The sequence below is a fragment of the Lepisma saccharinum genome, chromosome 17 (genome assembly GCF_977018435.1).
Source record: "Lepisma saccharinum chromosome 17, izLepSacc3.1, whole genome shotgun sequence".
NCBI classification, from domain to species: Eukaryota; Metazoa; Arthropoda; class Insecta; order Zygentoma; family Lepismatidae; genus Lepisma; species Lepisma saccharinum.
Genome location: NC_139245.1, coordinates 44,833,138 through 44,851,961, shown reverse-complemented (window position 1 = coordinate 44,851,961; position 18,824 = coordinate 44,833,138). Strand labels below are relative to the sequence as shown.

General features: G+C 37.1%; 1 protein-coding gene across 3 annotated transcripts in view; it reads right to left on the bottom strand.

Moving 5' to 3' along the window:
- Positions 1-532: 532 nt before the first annotated feature.
- Positions 533-18,824, bottom strand: part of LOC146001714 (regulator of microtubule dynamics protein 1-like) — a 53,594-nt gene continuing 35,302 nt past the window's right edge. For all 3 annotated transcript variants that reach the window (XM_083139381.1, XM_083139383.1, XM_083139382.1), the window contains exons 6-7: positions 17,535-17,649; positions 533-817 (exon numbers count right to left, since the gene is read on the bottom strand). In XM_083139381.1, coding sequence (XP_082995507.1) covers positions 746-817; positions 17,535-17,649 — 187 coding nt within the window. In that variant the 3' untranslated portion in view covers positions 533-745. The remainder of the gene's footprint in view (positions 818-17,534; positions 17,650-18,824) is intronic.

The window sequence follows — 18,824 nt, the reverse complement described above, 5'->3', positions numbered from 1 at the left end:
AAATAGAACAAAAGTCAAACAAACACAAGCGATTATGCACTTCCCACATAAACTGAACACCAAGCAATATTATGAGTTCTCCTTGAGAGGATAGTACACACACACAAAAAAAAAAAAAAGTTTGGGTATAAGTAAGAACTTCTTTCCAGTATATTTATCAAACAATTAAGTTTATAAGTGGAATTTTGAAAAATTAAAAGAAAACTTTTATGCAACCCAAATATTTTAATACATTTTTATCAAGAATGTATGTAAACTTAATATATAGTGTAAATATACAAAAATAACATTCAAAATAATCAACAAGTTGTTAACAAAATGTTCCTCTGAAACATCTTTAGTACAATATAATAATATTTTTTTAAAATGTGTCCTAGTGCATGAACATTACTAACTCTTTTTACATTTCTACACTGCGATTGTAAATTTCCCATTTCAAGACAACAGCAATTAAAAAATTCTACTACTATTAATAATTAATAACTTCATTGTAACAATTTTATCTGCTACAGTAACAAGGATGGCAGCACTGAAAAGTCAATATCAACCTTCTCTAAAACATATTATAACAGTTTTTAAAGATATACAAAATATATACTTTTTATGTACAGATACATATGAAAAAAAAATCATCATTTACAATATAGCAGATCCTGCAATGTATAACATGTAGCAAAAATCTTTGTCTTTCTGTGAAACAAATTGTCGTGGTGAATAAATGCATGAATCCTCTCTTCTAGAATTCTTACCTGGCTTTCAACTTTTCATTATCTTTTACACCCATTTCTTTGAGGAGTTTTCCTGCTTCCGTATTAGCCTGGAAAAAGAATACATACAATGAGTTTAAAAAAAGTATGAACAAAAATAAAAAGCAAGAACTATTCAAATGATCATTTGCACTACGAGGGCTGCTGGAAAAGTTTCTGCAAACTACCACCAACAGCAGCACTAGTGTTCCCATTTTAAAAATCGGAAGAATACACCTTTCGTATGTTTAAATTATCGTTGATTGTTTGTTTAAGCCTATTTGCTTATTTTTACAGCAGTTTGAAGTAGTAGTTTCGTATGAGAAATGGAAATTTCTCATGGCAATGATTTTTTTATGATTTCAAATGTAGTTTAACACCGAAACAATGCATCTAGCAACTTCATTTGGCTTTTGGGGATGAAGCACCATCCAACAGGACTGTGTACAATTGGTTTTCAGAATTCGAGTGCGGTCGCACATTTCTAAATGATGAATTTCGTGAAGGTCGTCCATCCACGTCTGTTGCTGTCAGTAATGTTGATGCTGTGCATGAAATGATTGAGAGAGATCGGCATGTGATATACCGTGAGATTCAGACATCCTTGAACATTGACATGAAAGCAATACATACAATTTTGCATGGTCATCTGAACATACGGAAACTTTCAAGCCATTGGATCCCACACAACTTGACCGAAGCTCAAAAACAGGCTCGTGTAAATTGGTGTAAAGAAATGCTCAAAAAATTCAACCGAGGCAAGTCAAATTTGGTGTACTACATTGTTAGAGGGGACGAAATTTGGATCTATTCATACGAACCCGGAACTAAACAGTAATCCACTGTTTGGGTGTTTCAAAGTGAGCCGAAACCAACAAAAGTTGTTCGTTTGAGGAGTGCGGCCAAGCAAATGATTGCTTGTTTCTTTGGTTATACCGGACATGTGGCAACAATAGCTTTAGAAGATCGAAGGACTGTAAATGCTGAGTGGTATACAACAATTTGTTTGCCAGAGGTCATCAATGAATTGCGTAAAACGAACTCAAATCTTCACATTATTCTTCAGCACGACAACGCCAGTTCCCACTCAGCACACCAAACTGTTGATTTTTTGTCCAGTAAAAATGTCGAATTAATGACTCATTGTCCGTATTCACCTGATTTACCATCTAATGACTTCTTTTTGACCTCACATTTTCTAGACATGAAGACACATAGGGGTGTGGACGTAGGGACCGACACATTGTCGATACAGGTCAGTGTTTCTCAACTGCCAAGCTGCAGCCCAATGCCAGGCCCTGCCATAAAGAGTTTCTCCTAAAACATTTTTTCTTCAGCCAATGCCATTAAAAACAAATTAACAACATAATTTTGTTTTACGAATAAAATATAGTTATCGGTTTCCTAATGAGTGTTTATTGGGATTTTTTGGTGTTCAAAATCAGCAACTGCAAAATTAATTTAATGATCTCTCTAGGAAACTACAAAATTTCATTGGCTCCAGTAGTTGACAACTAATTTAAACCTAATTATATTTTTGTCAACAAGCCTAGATATAGTCGAACTATTACTCTTCATTATTATGTCACGATTTAATATTTATTAAAGAAAACATGTCCCAGAGCTAGATATTTGTTCATGTTTTGCAAGCAGCACAGTGATTTAGCCACATCATCTGTCCCTGTTTCTTTGCAATGAGGTGCGAAGGGGAAGAAGAAGAACCACACTTTTCTCAGGTCAGTTTGACGTTTGTGTGGTGAGCACTGAGCAGACGACAGATCTCCGCTCCTTTGTGGAAGGGAAGCCCAGCTGTAAGTACTCCTGTTGCCAACTTAGTATTTTGGAGCAAGGTTTGTCCAAATCACGAATCGCACCAAGGAACTATATTTACATATATATTACCTAACTGGTCTCAGTTGTAGTTCAATCCCTTTGGCTTTGCAGTCTAACTCTAGTTGCTTCACAGAAATGGTATTCCTATTTTAGGCCGGATTTAGCTCATTTCTGCCAATCCAATGTAACAACACTGGCTGATCTGGTAGGTACGAATGGCAACAGTGGCCCTTAACAGGCATATGAATAACCCCATAGCACACTACGCCCAAAAGCCCTTCCCCGCTCTTTCCTTGCATTGGTGCCCTCTTCTCCCTTGTTGCCTCTTCAGGGTAGCGGAACGACCTCCCTCTTTGCTTCTGTCGGCTGCAGAAAAAATGTCCTAGGCAATATCTACTCGACGGCAATGGTGTTCATTAACGTATTTAACAATGTCGTCATTTTATTGAAACAACTTTTTAATTCGTTACATTTTGCTGTTACCTGCGGTAACACCAGCTACATGCATTACATGCCACGCCTCTGCCACACACACAGCTTTACATGAGTACACTCTGTAAAGAAAAAATAGCGACACTTGCTCGGATATGGTTTTCACAAAATTATGAAGTGAATTAAAAGAATAAGAAAAGCAGGATTTGTCCACCAGCCATATTTGTGAAGGAGCGTTATCGAATGCATTAGTATACTGTAGAATGAGCAGCGGTACTGAAGCGTTGCAAGGGAGCAGATAGGAGGGAGCGAGAGAGGCAGGAGGCATCGTCGGTCGTATTCGTTCCATGGAAAACCTCTCGTCATGTGATGCCTCTGTCACTCCCTCCAATCATCGCAAAAGAATCAGGAGGTGGTTTTGCGAAAACTATGACATTTATCCAACATCCCCAGCTCTTTTCTATTTTCATTTATTTTTTATGTTTCAATGCAAGAGGCTCCCTCTGATGCTACTCTGTTGCTTTGAGGTGCATTGTGCAGGCAGGAAGTTCGCATCGCACGAACCACTCATCGGCTTCCATGCAAGAGAGTAGCACCAGAGGGAGCCCCTTGTATTGAAACATAAAAAAAAATGACAATAGAAAAGAACTGGGAGTGTTGGTTAATGAATCTTGTGAAAACCATATTGGAGCAAGTGCTGCTATTTTTCGTTACAGAGTGTAGTCACATGAAACATCACTTGAACTGTGCATTATTTTGCTTTTCTATTTCATTAATTGTAACCTTAAATTCTCTAGTGTAAAAATAGTTGAATGGAAGAAAATACATATGCCTCAACTCCTGTAAATGAAATGGAATGAAAATGGCAAAATGAGTATCCAACATTGAACTATATATACACAAATGGAACGCTCGCTGCAATGCGGATCAGCCACGAAAAGTGAAGCCACTCTTGCGATTAGTTTCTCCTGGGTTGGTTTGAGTTAGTGTTTTAAGTCCACTTTATGCACAGTAAGGCTAATCTGGACTGGACCTACGGTTTAAGGTGGGATCGAAACTACTGTGTCATGTGCTTCCACCGGTACCCCAGTTTCTCCTGGGAAGAAGGGAAGAAAATATGGTGTTCCTATAAGCTAGCGTGTATAATCTCGCCTTTTTGCTTTGATATATAACAAAAACAAATATGATTTAGCCATATTTATGCATTCACTGCTGTAAATTAATATCTTAAGTGTTTCTTCGCTACATTAATAGTTGTCATGTATTGTTTCAAACAATATTTAACCAGTCTGGGATGAACATGGCATATTCGTGTTCGGCGTTTGAATGCACAAGTCGACGAGATAATTGACACGATGTCCACTTTTTTTTGGTATCATTTTAAAACTATGATATACTATACCTAAATATATCTATTAAAAAGTTTATGATGGTAATTTAATGTTATGACAAAAGATTATGATGTGGTTACATGTTTAAACTCACAGTGTTCCATACACTGTTGCAGTGATTAAACTTTATAACAAATTGGAATTTTTCACAACTTAAATACATGAAATTAATTGAGTCATGGAGAGAATCTAACCAGAAGTAATAAATCAAATTTAAATAATTCATCTCTGGATAGATGGTTGTAAAATATTAGTTTTATCTTTATGTCATTGTGTATTGTTTGCATGCCTATCAAGTAGTGGTTCCCAAATGTTCAGTGTGCACAAAATAATGATTTTTCTGCTTTGAAGAATATTTCTTCAATTTAAAAATGCAAATGAAGTTAAATTATCCTGAGTTTTTAAATATTCAATAATAAAAATAAATTTGGTTTTGTAATCTTAAAGTTTCGGGAAGCTGTTACCAGAGAAAATAATCAAGTAGATAATAATAATAAGGTAGGTTAAAATTTCTACAATGCAGTGAAATAACACGTTTGAATTACTACTTCATTTTCATGCATTTGTACCATTTGCGATAGTATGATGCTGTCAGCTGGAAGACAAGATGAATGGACATTCGCCTCCAGTGTTGCATTATAAAATAAATAAATATATATCGTTCCACATCTTAAAACTGTACATTTTCTTTCTTCCAAACATAACTTTGATGGTTTGAACTCAATCGAGCTCAGCTGACACTCGTGACATCAAAATTAATATTGTCGAAAGTTGTAACACGATGCAGACAGAAGCTGTGGAATCCTCAATATTAGTCAACTTTTACCAAGAAGCTCTTACAAATACAGCGATGTCGTTATTTCAATCTTAAAGCTCATGTTTCTTTAATATATGAGAGGCAGTCCTTATTAAAGTTTTCTCATAAATTATGGCTTGTTTTTTAGTAAATAATCCTAAAAATGCATTTCCCGCTTTTCTTCCCTGCTTACCTGGCATAACTAAACGAGAGAATGGCTTCACTTTTGCACCATAAAGCAGTCCCTCCAGTCAATGGTATTCAATTACAGGCTATTCTTAGAAATTTAAAATCAGTAAAATTTTCAAAGATTTCACTCATGCAACAATATATCTATATCAGTTGATGACTAATCCTTCACTGCAGGTCCTGATATAGGAAGGGGTGGGAGGGCACCTCAGCCCTAAGCTTCCATCTGCAAAAGGTCCTCCACTGGGGAAAATTTGTTTTGAAAAGGGCCACATAATGAAAAAAAAATAAGACATTGGAAATGCAGCGAATAACAATCTGACATAATTTAGTTTACAAGTTATACGATAAATTATACATAGAATCTCTTAATCTTGTTAGCCCTAGGGCTCCATCAGAACTCCTGTGGCAAGATCGAAAGCCGGCGACTTAACACATTCGTTCATCGAACCGGTGTGTTTATGTTATTAATGCTACATTGATTTGGCTTATTTTACTTCTCTTTTCTGGCACTTTTTGCTACTCTCGAAGATGAAGATGATGGGACAGTCACAAAGAATATCCATTCCCAGGCCATCATTTGAACTGGAAGCCATAATAATGCTATATATGTTCCAAGCTGTTTGTTTGTAAAATAGATCAACCCTGTGGCCAGCAGGTCTTGAAAAAGCCTGCCAACCTGATTTCAGCCTAGTGAACTCACAGAGCCCCATCACTGCTGCTGTATACAGCTTGATAGATTAGATTATGGAATGAATGCTAGTTATTCTCTTTTGAATTTGATTTTAAAATTTTGGGTGCATCAGCACTTAGGCTAATTTGCACTCGTCACATTATATGGGGTCTAGCCCCTTACCGTTACAAATAACAACTCTAACGTTGCATAATTAAAATCTTAAAATATTCTGACTTCCGTTAAAAGCTGAGGCTGTAAATGGGCACTCAGCACACATAAGGACAAAAAACAGGACAACACACGCAGAATTATACTGGCCATAGGACCAGTCACCACAGCCTCGTTTGTCTGCAAAATGCAGTCCAGGGTGTACTATGTGCAAGTGAGGTTGACAGAGTTATTCTCTTTATATGCTATTTTATCTACTAGTTATATCCTGATTGTTATATTTTGTGCTAACAAAATATAACACATAGGATTTTCCTGAAGTAACTTGGATTCTTGCTATAGCATGATTATGCCTTGTTTCCATATTAAATAACCTTTGCTAATGAAGGCAGTTTTCTTTTTCAATTAAAAGCACTATACACGTTAAGTTTCCACCCTATATCTCATGGTAAAAAAAGGTAAAGTGCTCCCCTGGGCTTAGCAGAATGCCATGAAGGCATATAGGGGGTGTGGGGGTAACGCCCCACACTTTCTTGATCCGGTCGTGAGTGGGGGTGATGTGATCAGCATTACACCCCTGACTGCCTTTACCCCCCAGGGTTTCCCCCAGGTACCCATGTCATTTGATGCTTGGTGGACGCCGGGGCTGCTTCCAACCTTAGGAAAGTTCCCGGATTTGAACCGGCCGGGGATCGAACCCGGGACCTTGAGCATGGTAGTCAGACATGTTTCCGACTGAGCCACCACGGCCAATATCTCATGGATTCCTGTTATTTGGATGGCAAGTAAAACTGTAGGACCTCTCCTGATAAGGTTTTTTCCTACCATTTGGTAGGAGATGTCGTGGAAGTTCCACCTAGGACAATGGGCCTGCCTCTGCGTTGGTGGCCCTATACTACGTGTGATAATACATGAGGTTTTCCGACCTAGTACGAGTTCGTCAGCTCTGGAATATTGCTGGGTCGGGAAGGTCCTACTGTGGTTCAGCATCCACTGTTGTTATGCTGGGGTGAACTTGGCCAGCTTACCACGGTACAATTACAGTAGCAGCAGTAATCCCTGAGATCTTCCATGTTACTTCAGGAAAATGTAGCTATGTAATGAAGTAACTCTTGATAGCCAATGTGTGTGTGTGTGTAGGTATGCAAATAGTAGGTAAGTAAATCCTTAAACTTGTAGGTTAGGTTGAGTGATAGTTATTTCAAGTGCTTTGTGTAATTTTTATTACCTTAGATTTAACCATGTCAGTATTGCAGACTCAAATGGAAGAATGGTGTATTATAAGAGATCGCTGTGGACATGAAAGCAAGATCTTGTCATACACAGATGCAATTGACATTTATATCAAGTGTACTTGCATGCAATATATGAAGTTGATTGCAGTTGGTTCTTCGGCGCAAGGCTGTAAGGTACAAATAGCTTTGCGTCCCTCTTCCAACTGAATAAAAGAGGCCCTCACAGATGGTAGAGACATTGACGGCGTTATGAGGCTTTGAACTGACATCTACCTGTACTAATCAAGCAGCATCTTTTCAGGATCTTAAAGAGACATATAGGTATTGCCCAGGAACCCTCGACAGAATTATGGAAGCAGATGTCCTAACTTCACAATCTCAAATTCAACAACACAAGGATGTTCAAAGAGACAAATTCAGAATTATGGGATCTAAACCTGGAACCATCTCTAGAAAAATTAGGAAATATTTCAGGATCAATAGCACAAATAGACTATGCAGACGACATAATAATTGTAATATAAAATAATTCAAGAACAGAGTTGGAAAGGAAGTCCAGTATTGCGATAAACTCTTTCGAGGACTTGTGTGATATGGTGAAATTGATGATTGCCACCCAGGAGACCCACTTTATAATCCTACAGGGTAAGCTGAATGCTAATAAACACCCACAGATGAAACTCAAGAGAATATTTTTAGAAGAATAAAGGAAGCTAAATATCTACAGGGAGGTTCTTTCAGTCGTTTACCGTGAGAGCGTCGGCCGCTCGGCAGCCACTTCATGCAACAGGTCCCGGCAAATTGCGTTACAGGAAGTCCGTAACAGAAACTGCTTGTTTTGTAATGTTTCCATTTTTCACAATTACAGTTACAATTACAATTGATATAAGCACGTACCTTGTCGCAAGGATGCTGGAAAAGGTGTTCTCCCAAATAGAAATATTTCTGACATCTAATCTTAGATTAGACATCGCTACTTTATCTTCAGTTGTTGCGAGAGCGCCGGCATCTTATCGGGGGAGTTGTCAGCCATGAGAGGGTGTTTCATACTGCACGAATGAGACACCTGTCTTCAGTGATGCCAACCGTAGGGACATGTCCCTACGCATAGGGACTTTTCACTATATTTTGCCCACGTAGGGAGAGATTTTGCCAAATGAGGGAAAACGTAGGGACTTTTTTCGATCTTGGAAAATAACATTTTATTGTGCAAACGTGCAAATCTTACTCGCCAGTCAGTTGCACTTTCTTCGTGGTCGGTTTGGAATTAATGGATTAGTTTACCTGGATACTTTAGCTAGGAGGAGAAAAAAGAACTAACTAACAAATCTCTATCATAATTTTGGACCATGTTATCGGTTACCAAGAACTTTCAAGGCAAGTTCTTTTTTGAAAACATTTCCACTCTCGCGAAAATAGTGCTAACATTGCCACATTCTAACGTGGAAATGGAAAGAATATTTTCAATGTTAAGTGATACATAAACAAAAAGAGAAATAAAATGGGACCAGAATTGTTAAAGACTGCAGGAAATACAGCATCACCAACCAACATCTATCTTTTCAGATCAGCAGCATGTATGACTTCAAATAAAATAATCAACAGTAAACGACTAAACGTTATTCATTACGGCAAGAATTTACAATACCGGACCCTTCTGTAATTTCTATGCCACGTCTTATACTCTCGAAATAATTAGTCGTGATGATTTATCTCAAGTTAACATGTTGGGGTGAGGTGAAATTTTTTTTTATTAAACGTGTAGAAGTTGTAAAATAAGCTTTTCAATTCGCGCAATGATTCTCCATATACAAGTATGGTAGCCATATTTGTTGATATGAACAATTGACGTTTGCAATTAGTTTCGCTGTCTACAACATTGCCACACTGTTGATTTCATACTTGAAGAGCATGGATCGTGTAAGAATGGCGGAAGAGAGCAGTAAAAAAGTTGTTAATGTTGTACAGATTGTTGGGTGGAGTGTGCAGGAGGATGGCCGTGGGCTAATTAATAAACTTATGGATTTCGGTATATTGCCAAAAGAAAGTGCTTACATGTCAAAGTGACAATCACGATGTAGAAGAACATGTGGAATGTGGACTGATTTGATTACAGGTAAGTTTGGCAACAGTGCATCGATCGTAAAATTGCAGGATACGAAAATGGCATCTTCGATAATGAACGTTTCCCGTTCAAGTGCTACGAAAATAAGATTTTTTTATTGGTTTGTAATCACAATTAGTGCAAAACCATTCATGGATAGCCCCACTGACCATTCTCGGTAAGGTTAGGTTAGGTTAAGTTAGGTTAGGTTAGGCAAGGCAAACATAGTTAAAATTTGGGGTCGAAAACCATGTACGGGTAGCCCCACAAACCATTGACGGATAGCCCCACGAACTATTCACGGTAAGGTTAGGTTAGGTTAGGATAGGCAAACATAGTTAAAATTTGGGGTCATAGTAATATCAGGAATGTATATTTCGTTTTTTAAGTATTGGAAACACAAAGTCTTCCGGTAAATAATGAGCAATCGTGCTCATTATTGTATCGCGGACCACTCAATTTCACTTATTTTGCAATTTCTACACGTGACCCCAAATTTTAACTTCAAATTCATGATTAGGAGGCCTCAATTAGTGAGTATCAATCGGGGAGGGGACCTGTATTGTAAATTCGCTCCTTCATTAATTGTGAAAGCACCGAGCAGAAAGATTTGGTAAGTAAATGTGTATATTTTATCTTCTGTTTTGCATGCTCATGAGGTGTTGTTTTTTTTTGGTCGCTTTACTTGGTGTAGGGACATTTTGACTACGTCTGTAGGGACATTGCCAAAAAATGGTTAGCAACAGTGTCGGCTACCAGACGCAGTGAGTGTAAGCTTATGTTCACTTTAGTTTGCATTTATCAGTACACATGCTACATGTTGTTTATACTGTGTTATTGAGTTAGTGTGCTATTCAGTGCTAGTACTTTATTGTGTGTTAATTGTTATTCATTCATTTGTTATGCTGCTAAACAAATATAGTCTTGAACAAAGAGTTTTATGTACGATAATTACGTGAAAACGAACTCTTGCAGAAAAGTGGCCAGGCAATTACGAGAGACAGGATCTCTTGAACCTAAGAAACGTGTTGTATTGCTGTTGAAGGAGGTCATTTTCAACTTCTCTTATAACACAGGAGGTTAGTGATCATCATTATTATTACTTTCAAATATGATTTTACGCTTTCGGTTTGCTTTATGCTGTCTTCCTTTTCTGTCAACTGAGGATAAAGTAGCGATGTCTAATCTAAGGGAGAATTCATATCAAAGAAACACGCAACACGCGACATGCAACACGAAACCACGAAACACGTGTCGCTTGGAAGCCAACACTCAGTAATCAATGCAACCTTTCAAACCGAAGAGACACGGCAAGATGCACATGTCGCCTGTCGCTTACGTGCCTCTCGGACTGTGCCGTTTTCTCAATACCGTGCATCGTGTTGCTTCAGTTTGTTGTTCGCGCATGCGCAGCGAATGCTTCATTCCAACGAGCTGTATTTAGACTCTAGAAGAGAGCACAACCGGCATTATGTTTGAACCTCTAATTTGTTGATATAATAAAGTATCGATATGTACAATGTTTTAACAATGTTTTAAGATTTAAACACATCGTTCACTTCACTTTATCAAGTTTTTTGATGCAGTTATCTATCGGCTGTAATTTGGCTTCAACATAGTGAAAAGAGGCCGTGTTTTGGCCATTTACCTGACTGCTTTTATTTGAAAGAGTCAGCTTATGAGGCACTTTAGTCCAAAATATATTAGTCAACATGGTAAAGTACTCTAGTGCATTGTTTTTTCAACCGCCGGGCCCCGACCCGAAACCTTGCCCCCGTATCAACTATAATGAGCACCGAAATGTTCTGCTGAAACTGGTTGACAACTATCATAATCCCAATATCATATTTGAGTTGTGAGTTTTCGTTTTTAAGTCCATTTTATGCACAAATAGACTAATCAGAACTGGATCTGCCCGGTGCCTAATCGAACCCGGGATCACTTAATTACAAGGAGACGACGTTACCACTTTGTCTTCCATATTTTTATATTTGTCAACAATCCTACAGACGTAATCAAACTATTATTACTTTTATGATTATGCTAGAATTTATTTATCAATATTTAATTTCATAGGTACATGTTAATTCATGCATAAAATCTTAAATACTGTAAAGATTTATGAGGAAAATTCTACGGCTAAGGGCATTGACTGAAAAAAAAAAATACCGTGACATGGTTTCACGAAGGTTGAGAACCATTTCTCTAGTGTTTAGGTATTTGTTTTATTCAGGCTGAAAAACCTAGCGTATACAGTTTTGAGGTCAGTGCATATTATTTCTCAGTTTTCTCGTGCACAGCATGCTTCTCCCAAGTTTCAATAACTTGCACAAATTTTACAACGCAATTTACATGTCACAATGTCTCTTGTTACGTTATTTTCGGGTGACTAATAAACTGATTAATGCAATTATATAGGTACCATCATGCAAACTGAGCAAAGAAACCAGTGTCGATTGCCGCGTGCATCTTGTCTCTTCGGTGTGAAACACTCGTGTAGCGTGTTTCATATCGCACGTTTCTTCGGTGTGAATTCTCCCTAAGATTAGATGTCAGAAATATTTGTATTTGGGAGGACACCTTTTCCAGCATCCTTGCGACAAGGTACGTGCTTATTTCAATTGTAATTGTAACTGTAATTGTGAAAAGTGGAAACATTACAAAACAAGCAGTTTCTGTTACGGACTTCCTTAACACAATTTGCCAGGACCTGTTGCATGAAGGGGCTGCCAAGCGGCAGACGATCTCACGGTAAACGACTGAAATAACCTCCCTGAAGGTGTGAAATTACAAGAAATGCAACGATGACATGGATTATGTAACTTCAAAAGCTGAGTCTGTAATAAATAAATTGGTAGCAATAGGTTCAAATACATTCAAATTCCCTGTGTTGCTTATAAGCCCACACTGTATTGGCCCGAATATAAGCCACACATTTTATCCAAATTTCAATTTTGAAAAATTAGGATGAGTCTTATATTCGTGACCTTAAAAAAATTATGACATTTCATCAAATCATATGCTGTTAAAAATGTGCTGATTTCTCATTTGAAATAAGGTTAATGCAACAATAGCATTGTAGAAAGTGGCCGCATTGTAGATACCATAATGTTATCCAACAATAACATTGTTGTTTCTAACTGGGCATTGTAAAAAACTGTTGGCATTCTTGATAACGTACTCTTTGATTTTATTAGGATTGTGTTCGTTCTTCTCTAAGCTTACACAGGTATTCATTTCTACTGAAGTGGATCTACAGGTTTGTCACCAATATGAACGATCGTGTGGAGAAGATAGCATCATCAAGCCTGGGAATAAGGTGTAGTTACGATGCAAGTTTCAAACTTGCAGTTGTTCGTTAGGCTAAAGCCACAAGCAACAGAGAGGCCGGAAGGAAATATGGACTTGACGAATCTAATGTGCGACGTTGTACTGTATTTATGATAAAATAAAATATGTACCTACCTAATTATATTTCCCTGAATCTGCCGGTAAATGGTTACCAATATTTTCTTTTCTTCCCTCAGCTTATATATTTTTTTTTCTCCTCCAAATTTTAGGGTGCAGCTTATATTCGGGCCAATACAGTATTCATAATCTACAATGGGATTGTTTCTTTCGACGGAGCAATCTGAGTAGACTACCTAAAATATACTAAAATAACCATATATTTCACTCTGGACCCCTTAAAAAAGCTAATCCGTAGAGCATAGCTCTTTCCTGATAAAAGAACCATATATTGTTAATATAAAACAGTGCAATTGTAGGTTCGGTTCTGTACCAGACTCTGAAATTTGCCCCTTCCAAAAATAATATCTGGATCTGCCACTGGGATCTACACATTTAAAGCCAGGCCTGCTTTAACCCTATTAAAATATCTGGAGTTTAGAGACGTACATTTCCAAGCTTTACACTCAAGCTGTCTTCAACAGGAGAAAGTGGTTAAATGACACATACAAGGTATTAGCATATTATTGCACCGCTTGTGTATATTTTTATTGTTCAACTATTGCTGAAGGTATGCATTGTTGCTAAAAAAAAGATTTTGTAATAAAGGTTCCAAAAAGAAGCTAAAGAGATAGGGTTGAAAGTTAGCAAAGAGAAAACTAAATATATACTGACAGGCTGAAAGCAAGTGTTAGGTAAAAATAAAAATGTAATTATTGATAACAACTCATTTGAATCAGTTTCCAAATTCAAGTACGTACTTAGGAGTAATACTAACAAATTGAAATGATATTAAAGAGAAAATTAAATGCAGACTTAATTCAGGAAATGCATATTACTTTTCTCTCCATAAACATTTTTCTTCTCGTATAATATCTAAGAAACTAAAAGTTAAAATATAACAGATATCAGGGTATTTGAAAATAAAATCCTTAGAAAAATATTTGGACCTAAAAGGGATGAGGAGACGGGTGAGTGGAGAAGGTTACATAATGTAGAATTGCATAATTTGTATTCCTGTCCAGATATTAATAGAATAATTCAATCAAAAAGTCTTAGGTGAGCAGGCCATGTGGCACGAATGGGAGAGGAAAGAAGAGTTTACAGGATTGTTGTTGGGAAACCTGATGGTAAGAGACCTGTCAGAAGGCTAAGATGAAGATGGAGGGATAACATTGAGATGGACTTAAATGAAATCGGTAAGGATGGAAAAGATTGGATTGATCTTGCCCAGGATAGGGACAGATGGAAGGCTTGTGTTGCTGCAGCCATAAACCTTCAGGTTTAAGAAGGCTAGAGAGTTAGTTACTTAGATTCAAATCACACATGGCACATGGAATTATATTAAGGGGATTCCAGATAAAATCACTACAATCTTTCTGAACAGCCAATGACCTAGATTGTGCAAACTGTACTCATCATGTGTACAAGTGGAACTTTGACGTTTGCATAACACTTTCGGGATGATAGAAAGGTGTGGATGAATAAAGTTTTTTACTTGCAGCTACATCTTTGCAAATAAAACTCGTACATGAGCAATTATTCCTCTTGAGCATTTCCCTGACATATGGCATGGTGGAAGGGGGTGGTAGAGGTACTTACAATGTGTGTCATAAAAGTTCCCGCACTGAGGTTATACAGTGAAACCTGAATTTTACGTTTTCCAGGGGTTCAAACTGAAAAATCTTAAAATACGGGAAAATGTAATATCGGGGAAAATTTTATAATATTTCGCTATGTTAGGACCATCAAGATTGAAATGTATAAAATAGGAAAATGTAAAATCAGGGTTCCATTGTATTTCAGACACACTCATTATAGTTGTTCAGGTAGATTTCTGCGATTGTGATCATGCAAATAGTTTCAGGAAATTACACTAGGTGGCAGGTTGACACACAGCAACAAGTCGTTTGTCTTCAAGGCAAGATCATTTGTTGTGAAAGTTAAACCCAGAGTGAACATTAAGATTTGTGTAAAGTAGGGAAGGCAGCTTCTGGTACATGGAGGTTCTCCTGTGGGTGTTATGAAGAGGGCATGCGTGTCAATGACGCAAGTGGTTTGTTAACAGTAGGGTGGTGGCAGGAGACAATCCAAGGATGATCTCTGCCAGATGTAAAAATTTCAACGAAACACTTATATGGCCATATGTGCAGAGAACACATTTCCCATGACCAGAGTGCAAACTAAAGGGTGGATCCACACCCACTAGACCAAACATCCCTGGCAGTACAAGTAAATTTGACCCAGCAAGGGTTAATTTATTCCTCCAACAAATAATACTGACATTTGTAATACAAATATTCCCCAAATATATACTTGCAAATGGAGCAAGTGGCTTTCCCTGCTTTTAAATATCATATGTTGATTTGCTTTATTTTACTTTGCCTTTTGTGCCACTGTTGGCTAATTTGCGAAGATGGGGATGAGTGATGATATGGATGAATGGACACTCACAAACATCCATGCCCAGGCCAGTATTCGAACCCGGGACCTCTGGCATCATAGAACGTTGTGCTAACCACTCTGCCACGGGGGCCAGCATATAAATAATATCATATGTACAATCACTGACATGACATAGAGAATTTTTAAACTGACAGTATGTACTGTATCCAACATATTATGAAGAAATACTTAAGAATATTTTGTGTGTTTGTTATTACTGGCAGTAGAAGAGTTAACGCACAGGGAAAAGTTTATGTCAGAAAAAGAACGATATAATAAAGTTATTAATTATCTTAACGTTTCTCTCTAACAGGGTGGCCACTCTAGTATGATGATAAAATTCAATTATAATTCCCGGTTCTCAAGGCAAACTTTCCAAAAATTCAATGGTACAAGCAGATGTTTTCTCTATTTCAAGCTTGCGTATTGCTGCCTCTCACTGTCCACCCACAAGTATATTTACAATATCAGGGGTCTGTGCAATTTCAGTGTATCCAAAAATTCTAATTCAATTCAATTAAACAGTATATATATTTAAAATGTTTAATTTAAAGTGCGGAGATTACATTTGCGAGTTTACATATTCAATGACGAGCTCTCTGTAAAACCTTGACACCAATCGGTAGAAGAGGATCAGAATAACCAAGTTTACATTTGCCATTTCACATATTCAAACTTGAAATACATCTACAAATGAAAGTCACAAATGTTATGGGATATATTACTCTATGAAAAATTGTTAATTGTGTGTGAGAATTTCACACTCAAATTTACCTAATCAACTTCAAGATATCTATCTTTGCAATAATCTTCCACCCATCAGATAGATTGTTCTGCAAAGGGCACTAACAAAGTAAACTGATTGAGAGAATTGGGATTTACTGTCCATGCAGCTTTCTTTCCTTTCCTTCTCCGATAAAAATAAAAATTAAACTGAAAAACATGCCTCATGGCATTAATGAATATGTATAAATTTAATTGGATTTTGGATTAATAAAAGTTGCAATTTTTCATGTATACGGAGAAAAATCAATGTATAATTCATGCAGAATTCCCTTGTCTAACCCTAGTCACTATTAATAAAAATAATAGCAACAATAACATGCATTTATGAGCTCCGAAAAGAGAATGTAGTACCTAGCATTCGCCTCCTTGGAAACAAAAAATTCTCACAATGCCCTTGACGGAATACACTGTACTGGAACAATTGAAATACAGGCTCAATACTGGAAAGTTTATTACAAAAATTGTACCCAAAACAAGACCACATTTCATGACCACTGTATGAAAGTAACAGGCAGAGGTCAGCCTACTCATAGTGGATACCCATCAGGCAAGCTACAAGTAAATTCTTAAAGTACAGCACATCATAAGTTTTTGGCACTCAAGACTGGAGTCCACCACAATAGCTTTTCAGTAGTTCCATAATTATCTTAAAGTTGTTTGGAGTTCCTACCAGAGATCAAACCCAGGATTTCTCACACCAAAGGAGAGACCTCTAACCATTAGTTACCTGGGTGCAAATAAAAAAATGAAAAAAAAAAAATGGAAAACATTGTGAGCAATTCAAGATTGAGTACTGCACAATTGAGTATTTTATAAGTCTTCATAGGGCTTTGTCCCAAAAAATTTATTACTGATTCTTCATCTTCACAACGAGACCAACTGTTTTCATCTTAGTAAAATGTGACTTTGTAGCCAAAGAACTAAAACAAAAATCACAAAACACATTAAAAACCTTTAAGTCCACGATTTAAACCATCCTGGCATATTCATAGCTTCATTCATTCTCTATATCTACCTCAATTTTGAAAAATTAAAAGAATCCACTCACTCACCTAAAATATGTTCAAAGGACCTGGATTCACTTTTTTTCTTTTTTCAGAAACAGATAGATAGGGTAAATAAAAAAAATTGCTTACATCATCACTAATTAAAACTAAACATTTTCTTTGTACAGACTAAACTAAACTAAACCAAAAAAGGTTAGTCCTTCAAAGAGAATGTATAGTTTTTAATTGGTGCTACTATGAATGTGACTACACTATCTGAATGTAATTAAATCTACTTACAACACGGTCATCATCTGTCCTGGCTGGGTAGTCACGAGCCTGGAGCAGGTAATATTCTGCCTTCTTCTTGTCATTTGTCTTCAGATAGCACTTGCCGAGCATCAACAAATTCATGCTGTATATAATACAATGAGACACACACACTGTTAAATGATTTCATCATTAAAATTAGTATTGAAGTTGACAGTCAACTGAGGTTATTAGTAGGGTGCAGATTTTTGCCTATTTACCTTTTTTATTCCTTTATAGTTCGTTTCATAAATGTATTTTTAAAGTGCCTATAAATGCCAACTTCGATGGTTGGTGCCTATTTTGCATTTTTTGCTTATTTCAGCTGCTTTTATGTGGCTTTCCTTACATTGAAGAATGTAAGCTTTTGTTTATGTTGAATGGACTGAAAGCTGGTATACCTCAGATATGTATGTTGAGAATTCAGCAGGTCCCGGGTTCGATTTCTGAGTGGGGCATGCTGCACAACAGTTTGGATTCCTCTTTATATTGTACGTCCAGTCGCGATTAGCTTATCTGAGCTTAAAGTAGACTTCAACTTTGGGAAACAAAGAACCATTCGTTGCCTCAGCAGTCAAGCGGAGTGGTCGATTCCCGATCTCGATACAGAAGGTTCCGGTGTGCGATTCCTGAGCTGGGGAAGGGTGCTTCTTTTTCAGCGTCCTGTCATCAATTTAATTTAATCATTATCCACCCTCACCTCATTCTCGCGATTACTCAAAATGGCAGAAAGCTACGTAAAATAATAAACACAAAATAAAAGGTTCACAAAAGAGTGACCTTTTTTTTAAAGACCGAGTTTTCAGTCAATGTTGGTGCAATTTTTATTTACGGTGTGCCAACTTTACTACCATTTTTATTTTATAGTGCCTTTTTAAGTGCCTATTTTCATCACTTTGGTTGCTAATTTTCCTGCCTATTTGAGATGTTTTAGTGCCTAGTTATTAGCACATTCACCTGATGTGGGACACACACCCTCTTATCACCAACAAATGCTAATTTGAATCAAATTTAAATTGAAAGGTTTTGATAATTTTTGGATGATTCCTAGTCATGATCAATAAGGAATCTTGCACACCAAAGCACAGAAAAATCCACATGTGGACAGTGCTTGAAGTGGAAAATGTTAGCTGGGGGGTGTTTGGTCCAACCTTGGGGATGCTCCTATGGTGTAACATCGTGACAATGAGACAACTGGGGGGATGCTTTGTGAAAATTTTGCTAACCGAGGGGATACCATCCCCCCTCACTTTGAGCACTGCATGTGGTACATTAATTTTA